Genomic DNA, 15193 nt, shown 5'->3' on the forward strand with positions numbered 1-15193 from the left:
CCCCGCCGCGCCGCGCGCTCCCAGGCCGGGACCCCTCTGCAGCGCGCCGCCCCCCGCGCTCCGCGCGCAGCCGCCGCTCTGTGCCAGGCACCGTGCGAGGCACGGCGCGTTCATTCATTCTCCGGCCCTCCCCCCGGGTTCGGCGCTGAGCGCCCGCTACGCCGCTCAGGCGCTGGGAACTGACCGGTGAGCAAGACCAAGTCATTGTTCTTACGGTGACACGTTTGGAAGCAGTGGCCAGTGCTTTCATTTCTGTTCTCCTTTTTATTTTTTTTTCTTTTTTTCTCGCGGTTTATTTTGCATCCGCTCCCTTGAAGATTTCTGTGCGGTAAGATTCATTGTCCTGTGGACAAATTATCGATAGTCGAATCAAATTATTTTCAGTGTGCACTGCTGGATTGTGGGGGGTGGGGTGCAAAGTCAAGGAGGTAGAGCTGGACATTGAGAAGGTGGATTGCGGAGATCGGGACTTTAGTTTCCAACCAGTGACTGATTTAGGTAACAGGCCAAGTCCCTTCTCTAAAGTGAGGAGAGAATGGAACTTAGCCATTCAGTGGAGAGAGGATGGAGAAGAGGTGACAGCAGATAAATGAAGTGGAAGGACAGAAAGAAGAGTTAGAGGCTGGAAGGGGGGCGGGGCTTTGTCCCAAATGTCAGAGTGAAAAGGGTGTTAGCAGGAACCAGGTCATCTTGAGCAAAGGACATCAAGAGGAGCAATCTTGATGAGATGCATGGAAAGCCAGTAGAGTCTGGACTTCTGGAAGCAAGTGCAAGAAGCAGGAAGCTTCTGTTGGAAACAATTGGAAAGTCGTTGAGTTTTTTGGTATGTTGGCGTTTGGCGCAATGGGGATGGCGATTGGTTGGTTGGTTTTGGCTTAGATCTGGTTGGGTCCATGGGATAGGAGTTTTGATGGGGCGAGGGTTTTCTCCTAGCGTGTTTGGCTGTTCTGAGGAGCCTCGTTTCTTTAAGAAATGGGTGTTTGCAGTGTCCACCAGTTCTTCCCTGTGACTTGCTATCCACCAGGCTTTGAGATGATTTGCACACAATTCTCCTTCTTCCTCTGGGAAAGCCTTAGTGAAAACCTAGGGACATCTTTCCTCAAAGGGCTCTGTTCCCCTCCCTCTTCCCCCCGCCCCATGTAGACAAGAAGTACAACGACCTTTTCAGGGTATTGGAGTTTTTTTCACCAAGAGAATTCCGTTTATTTGGGATGTGTGTCATCACAGGAAGTATATATTTTTCTCACTTTGTTTTAGGGAATATGCACAGCCACCTTTTTTAAAATAATGCCGATTGCTTTTTTTTTCTTTTAAATGGGAGATTAGACACAGCCAGGTAAATGTTACCCAGATAAAGCTGGTTATTTGTATCCTGCAAGCAGAGGTTTTAACTTTTGCTGTTCTCAGAAGCCTGCAGATCTCTGTGTTATTGTGTATACAAATTGAAGATTTAAATATACTGATGAAGAGGCTACAATAGATAAGGCTCAGCTTTATCTTCATCTCATACATTTAGTACAGACCCATTTATTACTGTGTGTCTGTAATATCCCTGCCAGTGCCTCTCAAAGTGGAGACTTAAAACCTTTCTTGGGGAGAAGGAGGTAAACGCAGTTGTTTTTTGTTTGTTTGTTTGTTTTTGACAGTCTAATGAAAACTAGGACTTTCTCCCAGCAAAAATGCACAGCACAGGTACTTATTAAAATGATGATTTTGTGGTTCAAAATGGTCAGCCATCGGCAATTTCATGTGACTCAACCTACTACATAGTTTCGGGCAGTTCGGGGACCACAATTAAAACAAGGACCCTGTGTTAATGTTTGAAGCTAGAAGACAATCGAACTGAAACGATACCCCCTCCCCGACAGAGGAGGGCCGACTCCTGCATATGGTCTCATGTTCTCTCTCTCTAAAAAGAAAGTAAGTTTGAAAGTCTGAAAAAAACGTGTAAAGCCAAAGTTGTCTTTAATGTGAACTTAACATTACTGGCAGTGGGATGCATGGGCCAGGGCAGAAGTAAGAGTCTCCCAGGCAAAGGAGCATAGCATCAGTGGAATCCTCAGGTCTCGCCCATCAGGCACACCGTGGGATTTAGACTTCTTGTGGTATGGTGCTTTTGATGTTGAACCCTGAAGATCGACTGTCAAACTCCAACCTGTATGACTTGGTGTATAGGGTCGTAGCAGTAACAGGATTGTCTGTCACGTGCGTCGCTAAGAATCAGGACATTTGATACCTACCAGGTGCTCTCCAAGAGCCACACTGTCATCCAGCCTGGTGTGTTCAAAGCAAGATGAGAGCTACCAAAGTCGGCTGCCATGCCAGAAGACCATAGAACCCCTCAAACTGGCCTGGGGTTGTCGGTGGTCGCTAACCAACCAAGAGAGCGATCCGAGGGGATCAGCCCTCCCACCCAAAGAGCCTCTGCTGCAGACTCCCACTTCCGGTCCTTGGAGCATGCAGAGAGCTCGTGAAGCCCTTAGAGAGCTTGTGAAGCCCTGCTGGCCCCTTTGCACCGATTGGCAACCGGAGAGTGTGGGCGACGGGTCGAGTGGCCCGTCATTCTGTCTCAGGCAGGGAAGTCACTGAGAAAGTGAATATGGCTCTTCTCTTCCTGGGCAATAAAGGCCAGTTCTTGGATACTTTCTCAGTTATAAATGACTCCTGGTCACTGTGATTACTGTCTTTTTATTTTATTTTTTTCCTTTTTAGATTTGAAAGTAATATTAAAGAGAGAAGTATATAAAGTTATTCACCCAACAAATATTTATGATATATCAGGCACTGTTTTAGATGCCAGGAACAGCAGTGAACAAAAAGGCCTTGCTGTTATAGAGCTTACATCCCAGCAGGGAAAAACAGACAATAAATAATGCGTGATGGGTCCTCTGGAAGGAATAGAGCAGGACGGGGGTGAAGAGGATTGCCGATTTGTTTTGAGTGCTTTCAGGGAAGATTTCAGGAAGATGCTGTTTGAGCCATCACTGAAGGAACTCGTCAAGCTGCAGCTGTCTGGGGCTGAGTATTCCAAGTAGAGGCCACAGCAAAAGCAGAAAGCCTGAGGCAGGAACTACGGGGGAAAGTGGAAGGAGGTGGGGTACGAGTGCCCCTCTCTCCCCGCACACAGCTGGCACAGCTGGCGGGCCTCAGAATCCAAAGCAGGATTTTGGCTTTCACTTGAGCTTAGAAGCCATTGGCAGGTGTTGTGCATTAGGACGTGTTCTGACTTCCACTTTAAGTGGGTCGACCGTGTGTAATTGTTAATAGTGTCCCCTTCACACTTAGTCATGATCTGGTTCGGACAATAAATTATATGGTTGCCCTGATTTTAGAAGATTTACACTAGCTGCTGTATGGAAAATAGATTTCAGGTGGGCAAAGGTAGAAGCAGGGAGACAGGTTACCGTAATCTAGACAGGAGATGAGAATACCTTGGACCAGACTGGTAGCAGGAAGTGGTCAGATTCTGGATGTACTGTGATGCTAGTGCTGACACCATTTGCTAATGGTTTGGATGCTAGTTGGAAGAGAAGGGGAGGAGTCAAGAATGACTTAAAGGCTTTTGGCCAGAGGACTAGAAAAGGAGAAAGAAAAAAAGATTCCCAGAAACATAATGAAATCCATATTTCTCTAATCACCAGACTTTTTACTGAAAGAACTTGGGAACGAGGAGAATACCTGTTGTTGTTCAAATTCCAGCTTGATGTGGGGTGACTAGCATGCTGAATGCATTGTGATGCATGAGCCCAATGTTTCTGAGATTTGGGAATACTGGCAAGAGATATCTTTTACAGTTTTGCTGAAAATCATTGGGAGAGAGGATTAGTTTTAGTTCACATTGATTTGGGATAAATGGAGAAGAACATGAGAAATGAACAGAGACTTTCTCATGGGATCGAAAATAGGAATCGGCAAAAGCCTGGAAACTGGAAGAGATAAAAGGGCCTCACAAAGGGATAAAAATTTCATCATCTGTGTTGGGGATAGTTGCCCAGTCATCTCAACTAACAACCACTTTTTAATTGCTTATCTGCCAAGCAGTGTGATAAGCTTGCCAAAAACAAAGACTGGGGGAGTGGGGTGGAGCAGGCTTGCACTTCAACCGGAAGATGAATATTGCTCCCTCCCCAAAATGCAATGCAGTGCCAGACTTTCTGGGATGATAGTTCATATAGAAGACTGGAAGAAAGTAGGAGAAGGACCATGTGAGCCTACCTTGGGTGTGAGGATGACTGCACAGATTAGGGTGAGCGCTGAAGGTGAGAAGTTTGCCAAATGGACAAGTAGAGGGGATGGTAGGTGCAGAAGATCAAAGGCATGAGAACTTACTATGGGAGCACAAACTTTGTAGGGTAAGGGAGCAAATGGCAGAAGATGAAGCTGTACAGGTTTGTTTAAAATCATTTCGGGTCACTCAAACTCATCTATGTTAAAAGCCACATAAAAGAAAGACGTAAAGAATGTGAGCGTTGGGAGCAACTAGGAATGGAGTGTGCCATCCTGATCAAACATGTCTCTTAGGCAGTGTCCTTTTCAGTAGAGATGACGTAATGTGGGTTCTCTCTCCTGCTTCCGTTATATCGTGGTTGTCGGCCTCAGCACTGTTGGTATTTTGGGCTGCACGGTTCTTTGTTGTGGGGAGATCCTGCTGTACATTGCAGGATGTTCAGCAGCATCCCTCCTCTCTGAGCACTAGATGCTAGCAGCAGCATCCTCACTGGTCTGCAGACATTGCCAAATATCCCCTGGGGTGGGCCTGGGAGGAAATGACTCCCCGTCACTGCTGTACATCAAATGCCTAGTTCCAGCGGTCGTCCCTCCATCATTTCTCTTGGATCCGTGCCTTTCAGCCCATTTCCGCCACCCCAATACAGACCTTCATCACTCTAGTTATTGCATTTTTTTCTAAGCATATTTTGTGTCTCTACTCTTTCACTGTAGGAGGATTAATCATCAGAAAGCTATCACATATCACTCTGCTTATATGTGTAATAAGTTACCATTCTCTACCCCACAATTCCAAACTTCTTATATAGGTGCTTGAGTCCTTCGGGCCACTGGCCCCAAGCTATGTCTCCAACCTCATTTCTCTACTTATATGTATTCTCTTCTCCGAGATTGGACCTGACAATTGGGGGTGCCAAAAATGCTCCCAACCGCTCATTTTTTTCATCTACTTGCTCTTTGTTTGCATCATTGGCTCTACCTGCAAGGCGGTCTTTGGGATTCCCAGCTGCACTGTGAAACTTGAAGGTCCCACAAATGCTTCAGTCTCAACCAAGGCCTTCTTCCTCTGCCTGTCTCCCTTTCTTTGCTCCATATCCTCTAATGGTGACAATTATTGGTGTCTTATTTCCTAGTCCCTTGTGTACAAATGAGAGGTATGTCTTTCTTCTTTGTACTCCTATCTCCAAACCTCTTGTCTTAGGCAAAATAAGCAGCGTTTGAATGTCTGAATTATCCTAAAGCAGGACTATCACAAGCTATGAAACTTTGTTGCCTCTGCTTCTCTAAAAAATGTTAACACTAAAAGACACTCAGATCCCATATGGTCTGTACCGAGATTGTGTAACATTGGAGATATGCAACATTTGTATCTTTTTTTTCCCTCTAGCCTGCCTATCAGAATTTGAGACAACGAGTTGACAACTTTGTTGCAAACCACTTAGCAACTCATACCTGGAGCCCCCACCTCAATAAGAACCAACTAAGAAACAACATCAGACAGCAAGTGCTCAAGTAAGTCTCCCGGTTACAGAGTTCCCAGGCGGGCTTGACAATGTCACAACTTCCTTTGCCTGAAAGCAGAGACGTTACTCAGAAATTCGTGTCGCCTCCTGCTAATTTTGTCGAGTTTGGGGTAGCTACTTCATATTGTGATGCAGTGTGATTTTTAGAGTGGGCTCTAATCACTTCACATTTCCCCCATAAATTTTAACAATCTGATTTCTCTGGAGACCTTTGGAAATGTTAAGAGAAGGGAATGACAATGTGACTTTTAAAAAAAAAAAAAAATGCCTAGATGTAATATTAATAGATCATAAATGCCAGATTATCCTGTACAGTTTACATTCACAACTATTTTCTTGGCCCTAAAAAAGTAAGTTTTATTTTATGAAGACATTACAGGTCACTGAAATTAAAATATTTTCTCCTGATTTCGAGGCCATGTCTTCTGTCTTCTAAAACAGCTCATCCCCTTTTTTTCTTTTGCATTTTATTGTGATTTTAACTCTGCTTTTTACTGGCGATAGAGCCAAAAAAAAGAGGACACGTGCATTTGGACCTGTCAGAGCCCTTTTTAGACGAACGTAAGATAAAGAGAATGAGAAGAGCTGGAATGTTTAGAGGGACCCCAAAAAAAATCATATTCCCCCCAAAAAAGCAGATTTACAACATTATCTTGTTCTTGAATATAAATATTTGCTAAGACAAAAAGACTTGGACCTTCTGTCCCTTCTTCAGCCTCCAGAAAAGGTGACTAAGTTATTTAAAGCGCCTAGTCTTCCTGCCGTGACAAATATTTATGTTCAGGCACATCTTTTAGAATGAAATGTGGCTTTTAAACAATTAAACAAGTCTGTCTTATACCGGACATCTCAATTTCTTCTCGTCCCGTGGGAACCCTGCAAGTGCTACCCCATGGACAGTGCTGACCCACAGCGAGCCCCGCAAATAAAACTTCACCCCCTGACTCAAAGACCCATTTAGCCACAGGCAATACTGGAAACCATGAACCTGGGGGCTCAGACTGTGTCTCTTTGTGAAGAAGTGAAGAGGGAAATTTTAACAGTAACTTTGTTGTCTGCGTTTTAAAAGATATTCCAGGAACCTGTCAGGAGTCCAGGTGAGATGGAAAGATGCTGTCAGAGGGGTCGTTCCTGAGCAAGCAGAGGCAGAGGGCTCTGTCAGTTTACCAGGCCTGGAAGGTTACTCACTTCCAGGCCTTTGGGAGAACAATAACCAAAATAGTAGGGAGCTGGGGGACAGGGCTGGGGCGAAGGCAGGGATGGGGGGGAGCAAGGTCACCCACACTGTCACCCGCACGTTACCAGAACGTTGCTGAGTACAGAGCTTTCGCTCAACAATTTGCGTAGCTGCCTTCGTTTTCACAAATGATTCCATTGCGTTAAAAGTGTGTTCGCGTTCTTTTCTTTGCTTGTAGAGACTAAATGGAAAGCACGTTTCCCAGAATTGCATTTGCTCCTTAGCACACAAACCTGTAAAGTAGGGAAGCAGTCATCTGTTCTGGTCTTTTAAGGGAACTAAACTCAGTCTTGCCGTTGTAAAATCAGACACTTACAATTCTTGTTGTACCAGTACAAGACACTTTACAGAATCGGTGTTTGGCAAGGAGTTCTGTGCACATCAGTGCAAGGTTCTTGTGGCCCTCAGCGATCACCACTAGACTTCCTGTGGGGGACGAGGGCCCTCCCCTAGACACGTCATAGAATGGGGAAGCACCGTCTCTTAGTGCTTTTCCTGAGTCATATGTAAATTTTCTTCTAGTGATGATATTTATTTTTAAATGAACTGTTCTCTTAAATTCCATCAGTAAAGTTTTACGTTATTGATAATAACATCTTAAAGCTTCCCTAAAGAGCCTATTTAGTTATGTGTAACTAATGGTATATGGTCGCACTGGCCCCTATAAATACAATTTCGAACAGTTTCTCATACATATATTTTGAGAACCACTCAGCTGAGTCTGTTTTGTTGAGACATTTTTATAGGACAAGAAGTCTTAATATCAGCAATTTTGGATGGCTCGACTTAATAGCTAATCTGCAGACTCAACAGGGGCAAAAATCTTATTCTATTTATGTATTCATTTGTACAACAGAATCTAAAAAAGCTAGATAGCTCAGAAATAATGACCTTAACTGAACAGGATTTAAAAGGAAGATAAGGAAATAGCTTGAACCAGGGCAGTGCAGCTGCTGGCATTTTGGCTTTGCCCTTGAACCTAGAGTGTGGCTTCTCCTCCATTGAGGCAGCTGTGGCCACGGCTCATGAGCCCAGAAAGAACATGTGGTCATTAGCACTGGCCTCCAGTTTTATTCAGGGTCGGGGCTGACCAACCACTGTGACAATGGACTGAAATAGACCAGGGGCCAGAATATAGGCAAGCAGAGAGACCGAAGCAGTAATTTGGGCGGGTGGGTTTTATTTATTTTATCTTTGTACTTGTGCGTTAAATCAAAACACTTTTAAGATGGATTGTCCTTGTTTCTTTTCCACCTGCTACATTTTAAAGACACTTCTAAGATGTAACAGTGTTTGCAGGATTGCTTTTTATATATATATATATTAGAGCTTTAAAAAGCAGGTTACCTACTTTGTGCGGTGTTGGCTCATTTTTCTCTATGGCCCACATAAGTAGAATTATAGTATCACCGGCCATAGGTGCCTCAGGAAATGAAAATCAACTTCATCTTCCACTCCTGACAGAGCCGCACTCAAAATAGCTTTTAACGCGTACGGAGGGGTTCCTCAGGCACTCTGCAGAGAGCCCGAGGCTGAGAATCTGGAAGGGACCGGCACCCCGCTCTGTGGCACTGTCCAGGGACCTTGTCCTCAAGTTCTCTTTTAGGAAGAAACAAGGCTTAAGTGCATTTCTTAAAATACATGTCCTCTTATTTTGCTCAGACACCTTTGTGACTTTCCGTGCATATGGGACTTAGGTGCCCTGTTTGCTCCTTGGTCTCTTGTCTGTGACATTTCTTTAAGGTCTTTCTTCTCCTGTATGGAACTCAAGACTCGGCTCAAGTGTCTTCTCCTTTGCGAAGCATTCCCAGATTATCCCAGACACATCTAATAATTCTTATTCCACTCCTTCCCTACAGTAGTGTGTGGTATGTCTTAGTGCCTGTCATCTTGTATTTTAATTGTTTGTATCTGTCTCCCTTATCAGAACAGGACCAGGTTTGATTTGTAGCGAGTCCATGGCCTGCATGGTGCTTGTTACTGTAGAGAACACTCATAATTGTGAAATGAATAAATCATCCAGTTTTTTTATAGCAAGGAGACAATCAAAAGGAAGCCAGAAGTCTTAAGTTTTATTTTGGTTCTAAAGTTTTCTTTATTGTTCTGTATTTTTTTTTTTTTAAGTTTGATGAAATTACACTTTGTGTATATTCAGTTTTTCTGGAGTCTCTGATATTTATAAAAGGCTTACATTTTTCTGTTTAAAAATAAAGGTGCAGAATCCATTGATTTATTTTATACCCAAAACTCAACTTCAGTGATCATTTATTCCAATGTGCCATGGGCAGGATCAGGGTAAGATAAGCATCACCTATCGGCCTGGGCTCTGGATCATGTACTGTGTCTAGTTGTGAGGGTGTTTTGTTTTTCGTTTTGGCCACTTCAGTGTTTCCAGTGGCGGACAGATGACAGCGTTTTTGCAGCGCGGCGTATCTACGTGCCACTGTGGTGCGAAACTCATTTCCCATTCCCTCTTCTTTCTACATCCGAGGAAATGGATTGGGGTCGAACATATATGTAATAGATACAGTTTCACTTAAAAGTAAGTAATGCAGATAATATGAAATTATTATTATTATTTTAACTTTCTGTAAATCACCCTGTGTTTCAGATCAGGAATGTTGGAGTCCGGTATTGACCGAATTATTTCTCAGGTTGTGGATCCAAAGATCAACCACACATTCAGACCTCAGGTGGAGAAAGCTGTGCATGAGTTTTTGGCCACACTAAACCACAAGGAGGAAGCGAGCGGCAGCATGGCCCCCGACGAGGAGAAACCAGACTCTTCCGCCGTTACACAAGGTGCTTCGCTTTGGCTCTTGGTCAGCTGCGTTGCTTTTCTTCCTGAACTGAGTATCACATTAGGACCGTTTGGTTTGAAAACACTTTTCTCCTTGGCCACTGTAGCGAAACTGTATGTTATTATAAATATCACTCGAATTCCTCAGCTGGCATAACTTTTTTTTTTACATTAGTACAAAATAATAGGCATTTTAGTAAGGTATTGGGGGTATATGTATGTTTCAGCAGAGGGAATAAGTAAAATAATTAGAGACGGTATTCTTTTTCTGGAAACTAGACTGTTCTCGGGTTTGCACGGTGCCTTTCTAAGATCCGGCAGTAGAGAAGTGGAGGACTTAGTGCGTGCTGAGAACTGGCCCTGGTACCTGAAAGTCTCCAGGTGTGTGAGTGCTCTGCACAGCACGGGCAGCGTATAGAGACGACAGTGGGACGTGGCACTGATTCAGCCGGGGGTTGACCTCCTGCATAAATGTATTCTAACACTTGTCTTTCCCTCGAAGGTGTCCCCGCTCCTGGGCCCAGTGCTAATGTAGCCAACGATGCCATGTCGATCTTAGAAACCATCACTTCTCTTAACCAAGAAGCTAGTGCCGCCAGGGCTTCAACAGAAACGTCGAACGCTAAGACCAGTGAGAGATTATCCAAAAAACTCCCATCTCAGCCAAGCACTGACACTAGTACTGAGAAAGAGAGAACTTCAGAGGACGTGGCCGACAAAGAAAAATCTCCACCCGACTCTGCAGGGGAAGGACAGGAAGCAGCCCCCAAGTCTGAAGAATTTAGTGATCTCCCTTGTCCGGTCGAAGAAATTAAAAACCACACAAAAGAGAGTAATAGTTCACTGCTGCTAAATAAGGATGTTCAACAGGAAGGCAATGACCAAAAAAATAAATCAACAGACAAAGGTGAAAAGAAACCAGACAGCAACGAGAAAGGAGAAAGAAAGAAAGAAAAGAAAGAAAAGCCTGAAAAGAAATTCGATCACTCAAAAAGGAGTGAGGATATACAAAAAGTAAAAGACGAAAAACAAGCAAAGGATAAAGAAGTAGAGTGTTCAAAACTTCCTTCAGAAAGAAACAGCAATAAAGCTAAAGAAGGGACAAAAGAAGGTAAAAAGTTGCAAAAATATACAACAGTTTAGAGAACAGAATGTCCATTGGGGGGAGTATCAGATTTGCCTTTAAAATGTTAATCAGTTTTATTCTTGTATTTCAAAAGCCTGAGAACATACCTCCTTTTTGCTATGAAAAAGAGCCACAAACATTTGTGTTTCTTTTGTGTGCTAGTGTACCAGTTCACAAAGTAAATGAACAGAGAAGCTCTAAACCTTATGATTTTAACTCATAGCTTATTGTCCTGCATTACGCCAAGCAACTTAATTCATAGTTGTATATCCTAATCTTGAAAATATTAGATAGTAAATATTGCAGTTACTTACATAAAATTCGCTTTTGTGTCATTTACATCAGAAATTAATTGTTTCGTTATTTTTACAGGATAACGGTTTGCCTTTGTATTTCCTGGAAGCAGCTCTGCTTTATTTGATAGTGGTTGCTAATGAAAGATTTTTAATTCTAAAGTGGAAGTTTTCGACATATATTTAAAGCAGAAAATCTTAAATATATTTTAGGAATTGGGTTCTGCCTGTGTTCTTATACGAGATGGTTTACCTTCTGTGTTTTATTGTTTTCCTGAAGATTGCTCTGTGATAGAGTCTGATGTGGATGGACTTACAGACATCACAGTTAGCTCTGTCCATACCAGTGACCTTTCATCGTTTGAAGAAGACACTGAGGAGGAGGTTGTAATGTCTGATAGCATGGAAGAAGGAGAGATTACGTCAGATGGTAAAGCATTTTACTTAATAGTGCCCGCGTGACGCTTCCCGCCCAGCATTGTTTGTATGTTCAGCTGGCTGGACCGTGAAAGAAAGTGTGGTGTAGTGGCAAGGGTGCAGGGCTTTGTAGTTGGAAGATGTGTTTCCGAGTCCCAGCTCCGAGGTTCCCTGTCTGAGCAAGCTTGGTAAGCGACTGAACTGCAGCGAGCCTCGGTTCCCCATCTTTGACTTCATCCCCTAGGACTGTTGTTAGACTTAGATGAGATAATGTACGTGACATGCTCTGTGTGTGTGAGACGTGTGAGGGAGCGCAGTCCACAACACTCCCCTCCTGACACAAGTTTTGTCCCCAGGACCTCTTGTAGTTTTGATAGTTTGCTAGAAGGACTCCCAGAACTCACTGGGATCTGTTAAACCCACTGTCACAGTGCATTGCGGCTGGGGGACACCGATTAAATCAGCTGAGGGAGGACGTGCATAGGCCAGAGTCAAGGTTTCAAACACAGAGCCTCCAGGCGTCCCTTCCCTGGACAGCATTACTTTCCTGGCACCGACGTCTGACAGTACTCAAGATTGTCACCAGCCGGGAACGCTCACTCAAGCCTTGATGTTCAGCATTTTTAGTGGGGCTCCATCATGGCATAGTTGACCACCCATGGGTCTGGTCTTAGTCTCCAGGCCCCCAGAGGTCAAGCTGATACTCCATGACCCAAAGCCCCCACCCTAAATCACACTGGCAGATGATTTGGCTTGATGCAAGACCCCTGGTGTCTCAGAAAAACTCAGGCCCGGCATTCCAAAGGCTTAGAGATGACCTCCTGGAAGCCAGGGGTGAAGACCAGACCTCTGTCTACCAACCCTTTATCAGCACTTACTGTGTTCCAGGCACTGTGCTAATTTATTCTGTGTAATAACTACAATCCTCAAAACAACCCTGGGAGGCAGGCAGGTCCAGGTGAAGAAATCAAGTCACTGAAGGAAGATCACATAGCCAGGTCTTGTCCAGGTGGCAGGGCCAGTGGGCACCAGTGCAGGTTTCAGACCCAGGTCTGGGCTTCTGACCAACACCTTATGCTACTAAAAAAATCCCACGTGAAAATTGTTTATGACCGTTTTTCAAAAAATCAAAAATACCAAATATTATTCTCAATTGCCTGTAGATAGCATCTTGTAAATTTGATGCTGGCTTATGCTTAGAAAACCTAGACAGAAAAATAGACGAGGAAAAGTAGAAGCATTTAATACCACAAATGTGCTTCTCAGAGTCTCCCATTTGTCATTCGTTTTTTTAATATCCATTAAAAAACTGAATACCAACCCAAGAAAGCAGAACACGCCCCACTTTCCCTGTCTGTCCTCGCCAGGCCAGCTCCGTAGTATGTCATGGGAAGAATTCCACTCAGCTGTGAACTCTCCTTTCTCCAGCCAAACTAGCCAAAATCCTAATTCTAGACACTTTGGGGTCTTTCAAGTTTTTCCCTGGTCAGGGCTAGATTTTATATGTATGGGATAAAAAAAATAAGATGGCTGTTTTGAGAGTACCGGGTGGTAGGAAGTGAACACCTTGTTCACGACATCTTCTTGCTGTGTCGGGGGAGCACTCGCCTCTTGCAGGTGGAGGGGTTTAGTGTGTACTTGGTGGAGGGCCAGCTACTGATTCTCACCTCGCCCTGCCCGTTAAGAGAGACTCACGGGCGTTCATAAAAATCTCCAGTTTAAAGTACGGCTTCAAGTGAATTTGTTCAGTTTAAAGCATTCACGTCAACTCCACTGACACACGAATATTTTCCTATTTGTCAAGAAAACAAATAACTATAAGGTTTCATTTTTCTTTGCTCTCTTATGTGTGAGAAGTTGATTGTTAAATAAATTAAGATGTGGAGTATAGCCTTTAAAAATGTCAATTTCTGGGGAAAAAAGGTCAATTTCTGAATTTTCACGTATGGATATTTCCCTGTGGGACCTAGAAATGAACTTGAACTACATCGATACTGCTTTTGCTGCTCAATGTTGATGAAACTTGATGCTGATATTTAATACGGATTCACAGAGCACTCCTCTTTCCATTGACTTTCTTCCAGATGAAGAGAAGAACAAGCAGAATAAAACAAAAGCTCAGACCAGTGATCCTAGCGAAGGAAAAGCAAAAACTGTACGGCATGCTTACGTTCACAAACCGTATCTCTACTCAAAGTATTACAGCGATTCTGACGACGAGCTCACCGTAGAACAGCGGCGACAGTCCATCGTAAGCCTCGTCGATTGTTGCCTTTCGCGTTTAATCCGTGGCAGACTTGACTAGTCCGAGTACGAGGTACTCGTGAGCATATGGAATCGTGACTTAGGCCCTATTTTCAAGAACCTCGTCATGTAACTAGGCAGTATAGACACAAACGTGTGTCAGAGGTGTTCATGTCATCATGATTAATAGTAGTGAAAAACTGTTAAGAACTTATGTGTTTCATGGTATGGAAATGTTTGAATCAAGTATGAATCGAGGCATACAAGCATATGGCGTGCAGCCGTGAACGTAGTATTAGAAGGAAGTACAGTTCACATATTTACTGGATGTGAAAATACTTCTCATAAGATCTGTCATTAACAACAGATTTTTAGAGGAAAAATTATTACCTCATCGTACGTGTACATCAGCTTTAAGATGACTTAGAATTTCAGAAACATTAAAATGTGAAGATATGGTCATCTTTGAATGAGAAAATATTATTTCTTAGAAAAATGATTTCAAGGAAGTACAGTACACTCAATGCTAATAGTGGCTTAACTCATGACAAGCTTACTTGGTCAGGAGTTATGCCTATGGCACTTTGAGACTTTCAGGAATGGTGGGAGTGACACACAATAACCGGATTCTCCCTGGCTTTAAAATTCAACAGCAGAAAGCCCTACGTCTAAAACCTAGGGCCTGAGAGTGTGACCAGCATGTCACGTTTGTTGTGGGACTGGCCTGTCACTTGCATCTGCATTTCAGCGTGCTCTTTTAAGAGTAATTGAAAAATTATGAAGACCTACTTATGTTCACTTGATGGTCATGGGTATTTTCACAGTTGTCCTTCTCATCGAAGCAACCAGTTTATTAAACCACCATTTCTCAAAATGATACTTTTCCCATTCTTTAATGACATTCTAAAAGAGAAATGGAAAATTTTTTCTCTCTCTTTTGTTTTTCTGGTACCTTCCAAATTCCACGTATTCTGGTAGTGTATGTGCGCTTGTGCAGAGCCCATTAATTTGTGAGAACATTTGAAAGGCAAACATTTTTTTCAAGAGTCTTTTGCTTTTGCCTGATAACCAGAATAATTGTGAATATTTTATGGTTTTAGGCTAAAGAAAAAGAAGAGAGGCTTTTAAGAAGGCAAATTAATAGAGAGAAACTTGAAGAAAAACGAAAACAGAAAGCGGAAAAGACAAAGTCTTCGAAAGCTAAGAGCCAAGGTATTAGAGATGTTAGCTTTATTATTTTAAACTGTCTCATACACTCCATTATTTTCTGGATATTTATATTACTTATGAGATAGGATTATAAAGTATAATGATCTAAATTATATT

The 15193-nt window shown here is 43.1% G+C and overlaps 1 protein-coding gene across 4 annotated transcripts in view; it reads left to right on the forward strand.

Moving 5' to 3' along the window:
• The first annotated feature begins 44 nt into the window (after positions 1-44).
• The window catches only part of BOD1L1 (biorientation of chromosomes in cell division 1 like 1), a 61445-nt gene continuing 46296 nt past the window's right edge, over positions 45-15193 (forward strand). For 2 of the 4 annotated variants that reach the window (XM_015594844.2, XM_025051698.1), the window contains exons 1-7: positions 356-823; positions 5615-5739; positions 9599-9789; positions 10290-10898; positions 11487-11636; positions 13708-13874; positions 14968-15079. In XM_015594844.2, coding sequence (XP_015450330.1) covers positions 728-823; positions 5615-5739; positions 9599-9789; positions 10290-10898; positions 11487-11636; positions 13708-13874; positions 14968-15079 — 1450 coding nt within the window. In that variant the 5' untranslated portion in view covers positions 356-727. Of the gene's footprint in view, positions 187-355; positions 824-5614; positions 5740-9598; positions 9790-10289; positions 10899-11486; positions 11637-13707; positions 13875-14967; positions 15080-15193 lie in introns of those variants that run through there. The other 2 variants (XM_025051700.1, XM_025051699.1) reach the window with 2 other exon arrangements.

Source organism: Pteropus alecto, unplaced genomic scaffold (genome assembly GCF_000325575.1).
Source record: "Pteropus alecto unplaced genomic scaffold, ASM32557v1 scaffold5, whole genome shotgun sequence".
NCBI classification, from domain to species: Eukaryota; Metazoa; Chordata; class Mammalia; order Chiroptera; family Pteropodidae; genus Pteropus; species Pteropus alecto.